The 8,234-nt window shown below is 54.0% G+C and overlaps 1 protein-coding gene across 1 annotated transcript in view; it reads right to left on the bottom strand.

Moving 5' to 3' along the window:
• The window catches only part of CSF1 (colony stimulating factor 1), a 17,870-nt gene that overhangs the window by 9,107 nt on the left and 529 nt on the right, over window positions 1-8,234 (bottom strand). The window contains exons 2-4 of the mRNA XM_008066652.2: window positions 5,045-5,167; window positions 3,780-3,842; window positions 1,052-1,222 (exon numbers count right to left, since the gene is read on the bottom strand). Coding sequence (XP_008064843.1) covers window positions 1,052-1,222; window positions 3,780-3,842; window positions 5,045-5,083 — 273 coding nt within the window. The 5' untranslated portion in view covers window positions 5,084-5,167. The remainder of the gene's footprint in view (window positions 1-1,051; window positions 1,223-3,779; window positions 3,843-5,044; window positions 5,168-8,234) is intronic.

Here is an 8,234-nt window from a genome sequence, read left to right as displayed (position 1 = left end):
GTGCGCCCCCCCCCTCTTTCTTCTGAGTCCGGGTCTCATTCTGGCATGATCACAACTCACCACAGCCTCAAACTCCTGGGCTCAGCCTCCTGAGTATCTGGGACTACAGATGCCAACTAATTTTGCTTTTTTGTTTTCTGTTTTTTGGTTTTTTGTAAGAGATGAAGTCTCTCACTGTGTTGCTCGGGCACGTCTTGAACACCTGGACTCAAGCAGTCCTCCTACCTTGGCCTCCCAAAGTGTTGGAATTACAGGCATGAGCCACCACACATGGCCAGCCTTATTGCTTCCTAACTCTTATCATCTTTGGAACTCAAATGAATATTTTCTTACTGAGAAGCCTTCCTTGTCTCTGCTTTCTCGCCCCATGATGGTTAGAATCCCCTCATGCTCCCTCTGAGCCTGTGTGGGTCTCGCTCATGGCTCACTCCCTCACCTCCTTCGGGTTATCTCTTCCCTCATTTATCTTCTCCAACGCCGCTACCACTATCCTACGGATGGCATATTTTACTTGGAAATGTTGTTAACTGTCTCATCACTACCACTGCTCCCCCCAGGCAGAATCGCCAATGTGGGGATCTGGGTCTTTTTTTTTTTTTTTTAATCACAGTTGTTTCTAAAGGCCTCACCCACACTTAGAACAAAATTTGTCGTCTCTAAGATCCTGATGATCTGGCTTCTGCCTCTCTCCTCTTCCTTTGCTTCCCTTGGTGTCTAGAACAGTGCCTGGCACACAACAGGAACCTAATAACTACTCATTGATGGAATGAATAGTCCTCGTGGCTTGTAATTTTATTTGCTGGTGTCATGGTTTGTTTAAGAGCTGCCAACCCCACTTGACTATAAGCCCCAGGAGGTGGGAACCACAAACGTCTTGTTTACACTGACATCGTTGAGAACCTGCTGCATCCTAAGGCCTGAGTGAAGGTTGGTGGGGTGAAAAGTAAATGGGAGAGTGAGCAAGCCATGGCACCTGGGGACGGGGCCAGACAGCACCTGCATAGCAGCCCTCTGCCCTTCCTTAGTGCTCCTGGCACCAGGCCCCTCCTACCTTGTCCTGTTCTTCATAATCCTTGGTGAAGCAGCTCTTCAGCCTCAGAGAGAGCTCCTGCAGTTTGACCATGATGTTGGCACTGGGGGTATTGTCTCTGAAGCGCATGGTGTCCTCCATGATGTCTTGTACCAGGAGAAATGCCTTCTTCAGGTAGCACACCGGATCTTTCTGGAAAACGGAAACCTGGCGCTTATGGCCTAGCTGCGGTGGCCTGCAAAACCAGGCTCTGTGCTGGCTGCAGCCTCTGCCCCCGCCCCTGAGGGAGGGAACACACCACTCCAGTGATGAGGACACTGCTACCCTCCCCTTGTCTGTCTTTCTCTCTCTCTAACCCCGCTTTGGGATCTTGCACTAGTGGAGACTGGGCTACAGTGAAGGAACGTGGATTCTGATTCGAGAGATCGCAGGGTTTCTGGAAACTGAGGCTTCTATCAGGAGGTGCCTGGGAATGTGGGTGCCAGGGACCTCCCCCGCCTTTCTTTCTCTCTTCCTCTTGGCTTGCTTTATCATACGACCCCTTCAAAACCTCCAGGGAACAGGCACTGAGACTACCTCGCGGTCCAAAAGATTATCTCCTCAGGGCTTTATGTCCCTGAAGAGATAATGGTTGCCTCAAAGATGGAGACTCTGTTCCAGCTCTGTCTCCCTAGTACTTGGCCCAGTAGGGTCTGAGTAAATGATTAAGGCAAGAGTTCTGGAGGGAGCAAATGAGTGAGTGAATGAAATACTGAGGTTGGCTGGGCGTGGTGACTCAAGCCTGAAATCCCAGCACTTTAGGAGGCTGGGGTGAGAGAATTGCCTGAGCACACGGGTCGAGACCAGCATGGCAACTTGGCGAGACCTCATCTCTACAATAAAATCAAAAAATTAGCTGGACGAGGTAGCACGCGCCTGTAGTTCCAGCTACTTGGAAGGCTGAGGTGAAAGGGTAGTCTGAGCCCAGTGGGTTGATGCTGGGGTGGCTGTGAGCATGCCACTGAACTCCAATCTAGGTGATGGAGTGAGACTCCAACTCAAAAAAATAAAAAAAGAAATGCTGAGGTTATTCTTTGGACCATGAGGAAGTCCCTAGTTCATTCTTCTCTCTCTCTTTCTTTTTTCGAGTTGGATTCTCACTCTGTCGCCTAGGCTGGAGTGCAATGGCATGCTTACGGCTACTGCCACCTCCATCCACTGGGCTCAGGAGATCCTTCTGCCTCAGCCTTCCAAGTAGCTGGAACCACAGGTGAGTGCCACCACACCTGACTAACTTATTTTATTTTATTTTTTTATTGCAGAGACAAGGTCTTGCTAAGTTGCCTGGTCTGGTCTCGAACTCCCGAGCTCAGGCAATCCTCTTGTCTCCACCTTCCAAAGTGCAGGGAATACAGGTGTGAGCCCCCATGCCCAGCCCCTTCCTTCCTTCCTCTCTCCCTCCCTCCTTCACCTTTTCTTTCTTCCCTCCTTCTCTTTCCTTCTTTCTTTCATTCTCTCTCTCTCTCTCTCTCTCTCTCTCCTTCATTCTGACAGTTTCTCACTCTGTTGCCCAGAGGACAATTGCATGATTACAGCTCACTGCAGCCTCAAACTCCTAGACTCAAGTGATCCTCCTGCCTTAGCCTCCCAAGTAGCTGGGACTACAAGCACACACCACCATGTCTGGCTAACTTTTCTACTTTTTGTAAAGATGGGGTCTTGTTTTTTTGCCCAGGTTGGTCTCTACTCCTAGCCTCAAGAGATCCTCCCGTCTCAGCCTCCCAAAGTGCTGGGATTACGGGCATGAGCCACTGCACTCAGCTGGTCTCTAGTTCTAACAGAGGTGTATGAGTCTGGAATGCAGAAACTCAGAGATGGAAAAACTTCTGGGTATCATGGGGATTTCGCATGAGGCACAAAGATGAGTAGCTGTGGATAAGTTGAAAGGTGTGACGGGTGTGACTTGTGCAAAGGCTTGGAGGCAGGAAGGAGCAGGGGATGGGGGACAGTAGAAGGGGTTGTGTGGTGGAGAATGGAGCTTCTAAACACCAGGCTAGACAACCTGGACTTTCTCCTAGAGCCATGGGGCCCTGATGGGTTTTGGGAATGTGATGGCAGCCAGTGCAGGTTTCAGAAAACTCCCCCTGGTGGTGAAAACAGGGGTTCACTGGAAGCTGAAGGCCACTTACTAGGCTCCTGAAATTGCGGGAGAAACTGGGGAGTCGGTGTGGGGATGAAGCGGGTAGAACCCAGAGCTGCTTGGAGACAGCACCAGTAGCACGTGACAGCCAGTTGGGTGTGGGCAGGCAGAAGGGCTGGAATGCCTCCCTGGATGCTGGCGTGTCCGGTGAATGGACATGTCGTCCTAAAGCAAAGCGCGTGACTTGGAGGAAGTCTTGGTTTGCCTCAGGCCCGACAGCCAGCCTGCCTGGGTTTAAATCAGGCCTCTGCCACTCACAAGGTGAGCTCCCTTAACCTCTCTGTGGATAATGAACAATATTCGTGTACTACATAGTGCTACTGTCAGGACTAAATGAGAAGATGTCGGGCATGTAGTAAGCAGTTGATATGCACCAGGTCAGGAGAAGAGAGTAGCAGGGGCTTGAGTCCTGACCCTGCCCAGCCCTAGACCCTGACACCCCAGACTTGCATGCACAGGGACCCTCGCACCTTCACCCTGTCCCATTCCAGGAGTTCTGTTGCTTTTATGCTCCCACGTGCAGCCCGCCCTGGAAGGTAGGTGCAGGCCTTGTAAACAACCATCACTCACCAACTGCTCCTGGTCTACAAACTCAAAGGCAATTTGGCACGAGGTTTCCATCTGACCATCAATCTGTAAAAAGAGCAGGCCGGTGGTTGCAGGGTAGCTAAAGTTCGACTGAGCTTGCATCAGAGCGGGAACCTTCATTTCTGGGTGAAACAGGGTTTGAACCTCATCTGCCTCCTCCCAGCCACATCTAGAAAGACAGAGCCAAGTCTAGGAGAAGACCCTGCCTTCTACATGCCCAGGAGAGGGCTTTGGAATAACAAGGCACCTTTTCCTTCCACCTACCACCCCATGAAATCTGACACAGGCCAGTTTGTTATAAGGAGGACTATCTATAGAAGAACATAGATAGGATACAGTCTCTCCGGGGAGGTAGTGAACACCCTGTCATGGCAGGAATACAAGCTCTGGGAATTTGGGATTTGTAGGATCTGGGGCTAGATGCCCTTAAAGCCCCCAATATCTGCAGAGTGGTAGTTCTGCGTTTTAAGCCTCAGAGAATGTTCTTGGTCTACCTTGGATTACTACAGCAGACATGTGTAGAGGAAAGAGAGGCAGAAAGCCCAGCCTACAGGCCCCAAGCATAGCACCCTGGAGCTGCCCTTAGCCGGTGATGCCCATCCTGCTTAGCTGGCCAGAAGGATGGTAAATTCCCTCTGAGCAGGACAGCAGCCATGACAGCAACCTGATTCTGCCTGGCTGGTCCAAGTTTGGAATGGTTGACAGTTCTGTGGGCCTAATGAGAATGAGACATAATGGCCCAGATAAGTCAGCCATCATGGCCTCAGGGTATGGGCAAGAGCCAGGGAGTGAGGGTGGAAAACTAGAAGTTAAGCAAGGCCTCCCCTCCAAATCTGGGTGGGGCTCTGGTGCCAGGCTGGTGGTACACATCTGGAAATCCAGGAGCTGGAGGCAACATCTGGACATAGCAGGCAGGCCAGGCTGGCTTCCTGGAGGAGGCATCCCACTGAGGGACAGCAGACCTCAGAAGCCCTTTCAAAGTCCATAGTTGACATTCCTGAATGATCATTGACCCAGGCATGCAGCCGAAAGCCCACTTTGTTCACTGCCTGCAGGAGACTTAAAGAGGGCTTCAGGACTGGGGACCAAAGTCCTAACCTTGGAAGGACACTGAGGATAGCTAGGGGGAGACATGGGTCATGTCCTGCACAGCCCTATTTTCCTGCCTGCAACCCCTCTCTTTGACCCTGCTCCCTGGCTCCTGCCTCAGTTTCCCCAGTGGGGAGATGGCAGAGCCACACACTCACCAGCTGCTGCAGATACTGCAGGTGTCCACTTCCAATCATGTGTCTACAGTGCTCCGACACGTCCTCCGTAATACTTCTGCTCACCAGGAGACAGACCAGCAGCAGCAGGGCGCCCAGCCATGTCTGTGACAGAGAGGTTTCATTTCTCCCCAGCCCTCACTCTCCCTGGTTATCCCTATGCCTTGCTGAGAGCAGAAAAACAAAGCCCTCATACCGTCTGTGCTCCATGTTCGGCCTCTCACCCCAGGATGCAGCATTCCCCAAATTCAGCTCTCCCAGGACCTTCCAACAGTCACAGCCCAAACTGGCTCTCACTGACGAGAACCCAAATGTCATCTTCTCCAAAAATCCTTCCCAGATTAACCTAAGCCAAACCTAACTACATATTGAGCTAGTAACAACACAGGCGGTGTGCCTTCCAGTCCACATTCTAATTACACCCATTACGTGTCAACCTATTATTCTGTCCCTGCAACATCAACACTGAGCCAAGCACCTTTTGAACTGTTCATGTTCATGCACCGGCTTTTAGACTGCAAGCCAGAGGCAGCACTCTTGTGTCTAGCCCTTCCTCCTACCTTGTCCCACGTGGGTCTGGCTCTGTCACTGGAAAAAACGGCTGGACCAAACTCAGTTTCACTGGGAACCACTGGAAAAATGGCTGGACCAAACTCAGTTTCACTGGGAACTCATTCCATGCCAGGGACCTTGTGGATCCCTGGGTGTGTGTTCCAAAAGGAGTTCAACTGATAAATCAGAGGCACCAGTGTTCCAAAAGGAGTTCAACTGATAAATCAGAGGCACCAGTGTTCCAAAAGGAGTTCAACTGATAAATCAGAGGCACCAGGTAGGTACCAGCCCTGGCTGGTACCTGCCTATCAGAGCCACATCAGACTCTGCTTCCAGCAAGCCAGCTCTTACTATACGTGGGGGGCTGGAGGGTCCTGAGCTTTCTCCCCTCTTTCAGCACTCACCGAGCCTGGTAGCTGCTCAGCCCGAGTGATGAGACTGGCTTCCGATACTCTGTCTTTCCCCTTCCTCCCTCCCTCTCTCTTCCTCACTGAAGTCTCCTTGTTCCTCCTCCGAACCTAAGTCTCCCCATCCAGTCAGAGGCAGAGGGACCCTTGGGCTTTTGTTTTACAGTTCAAGGCTGCCTCCTAAGAGCTCCTGTGCCCCCTGACAACTGATGCCCCCAGATTCAGGGATGTGCTGGCAGGGTGGGGTGAGAGCTGACATCTATCTAGGCTCTGAGCTTTGCCTCAGTCATTCAGAAGATGAGACAAAAACTGCAAACAAGTAGCACCCAGGAAAAACACAGGCAGGCTACAAAACAGCCCACAACAATGTGCTAATCTACATAGAACTCAATGCTTGTCAGCTCTTACCAGGAAGGAGAGGGAGCCCTGGCCTGGCTACTAGGGAGGCTGCAGAGAGGAGGGGCCTCAGTGAACCCTGGAAAGATGGGGAGAAGTTGATGGCGGGAGAGGGATGGGAAGCATGCAGGGAAGGGGCACAGGGACCTGTGGGTCCTTGCCTAGTCTGAGGGGGAAGGGATGTGGAAGGTGAAGAGAACAGTCACAAAGGGAGACGGTACTTCGGGCTCTTCTGGGCAGCTGGGGAGGTTGCCCTGGGTGGGAACGGCTAGATGTCTAGTCTCTCAGGAACCTCAGGTTCAGGACCATTGGAGGACATTGAACCATGTGGAAGGTGTCTCTGCTCCAGCTGGCTGCCACTGAGGCTCTGAGTCCTCGGTGTGAAGGGTTGAGAGGAAGGGGCCTCTGGAAGGGATGCTCAGGAGACAGCCTCACCATAGACACTTCTAGAAATTGATGGCTGAGGAAAGCACGGTGAGGGCGATGCTTAATCCCCAGAGCTGCCTGGTCTTTGGTATATTTCAGCCCTCAATAGGGAGTGGGCACAGTCACCACTTTGAAGGTGGCCCAGGGGGGATACACACCCTTCGACTTGGGGCCCAGTCCTGTCTCAGAGGAAATCGAGACAGACAGCCAAGGGTTAACAAGAGTTTGCATCTGGCAGGGCAGGCTCTGCCCCATTGCTTCTTCCTCCCACCACCAGCCTCTGCCTCTGCCTCTGCCTGGGGAGCAGCCCTGGAAGGAATCTCTGCTGCAGGGGCAGAGAGATGCTAGGACACGCAGCCCAGCTGTCCAGCATCCCGGGCCACCCATCCTGCTCCATACGCCCCCTCGACGAGGCCTGGGAGGGACCCGGCAGGACTGGACCTGGGGACTGCCCCAGCCGAAACACAGCCCCCTTCCTTCCTCCTCTTCCTGGGGGTCTCACCTCCAGCCCCTCGCTCTACCTTGAGGCCCAGGCAAACCCTCCTCTCGGTCCCCTCCCGACCCTGCCTCCTCTCTCAGCTGGGCCCTTGCCCCCCTGGGCAGCCCCTCTTCTTTCTCCCTATCACCTGTAACCCCTTCTCTATCCTCAATTGTTTTTCTGCTCCTCTCTCCCCAGGTGTCTCCCCTCATTTCCCTCAGGGCCCCTCAGGAGTCGCTGGTTTCAGGACCACTTAGCGCTCCTGAGCGGTGCCACCCTGCACTTTCCAGGAGAGGCAGCAACTGCCTCCGGGTTGGGGCAGGGTGTTCCCCCAGGAGGCCTGAGCAGCCCCTGTGGCCCTGCAGCGCCAAACCCTGCTTCCATCTTCCTCAACCACCAAAGCCGCCAAGCCTGGGATCTCCCCAGCGGACTGAACAGTTTTCAAGATAAAGAGTTTCCGAGCTCGCCCCAGACAGCTCTGGGGACGGCTCCCTTCCTCCAAAAGAGACGCCCAGGTCCCCAGCAGCTCCGGCCCGCGGGCTGGAACAAGTAGCGGCTTGCCCACCGCCTCCCCCTCTGCCAGCAGGTTGCTCCGCACAGGCCCTGGCATTCTGAAAGCGGCTTGACCCCTGAACTTTCCCCATGCAGCAGCGTCCACTCCCCGGCGGGGCCTGGAAGCACGTGTGTGGCCGACGAAGAAGGCGCCCGCTGAGGAAGGCACCGCACTCAGCGCGCGGCCACCGCGCCTGTCCCTTGGTCGGAAGGGAGAGGGACGGGGCGCCCAGGCTGACCGGGGTCGCCGGCTCGCGGGTGGCTCAGTGTTCCGCTCCGTGCAATGGGGTGAGCAGCCTCCCCTTTCCCGGGCGAGCGCCGCGGCCCCGGGAGCATCTGCAGGGCCGCCAGGGCCCGGGTC

The sequence above is a fragment of the Carlito syrichta genome, unplaced genomic scaffold (genome assembly GCF_000164805.1).
Source record: "Carlito syrichta isolate Samal-C Ts95f unplaced genomic scaffold, Tarsius_syrichta-2.0.1 Scaffold309076, whole genome shotgun sequence".
Classification (NCBI taxonomy): Eukaryota; Metazoa; Chordata; class Mammalia; order Primates; family Tarsiidae; genus Carlito; species Carlito syrichta.
The sequence above is the reverse complement of the archived record's forward strand: the minus strand, read 5'-3'. Positions and strand labels throughout refer to the sequence as shown.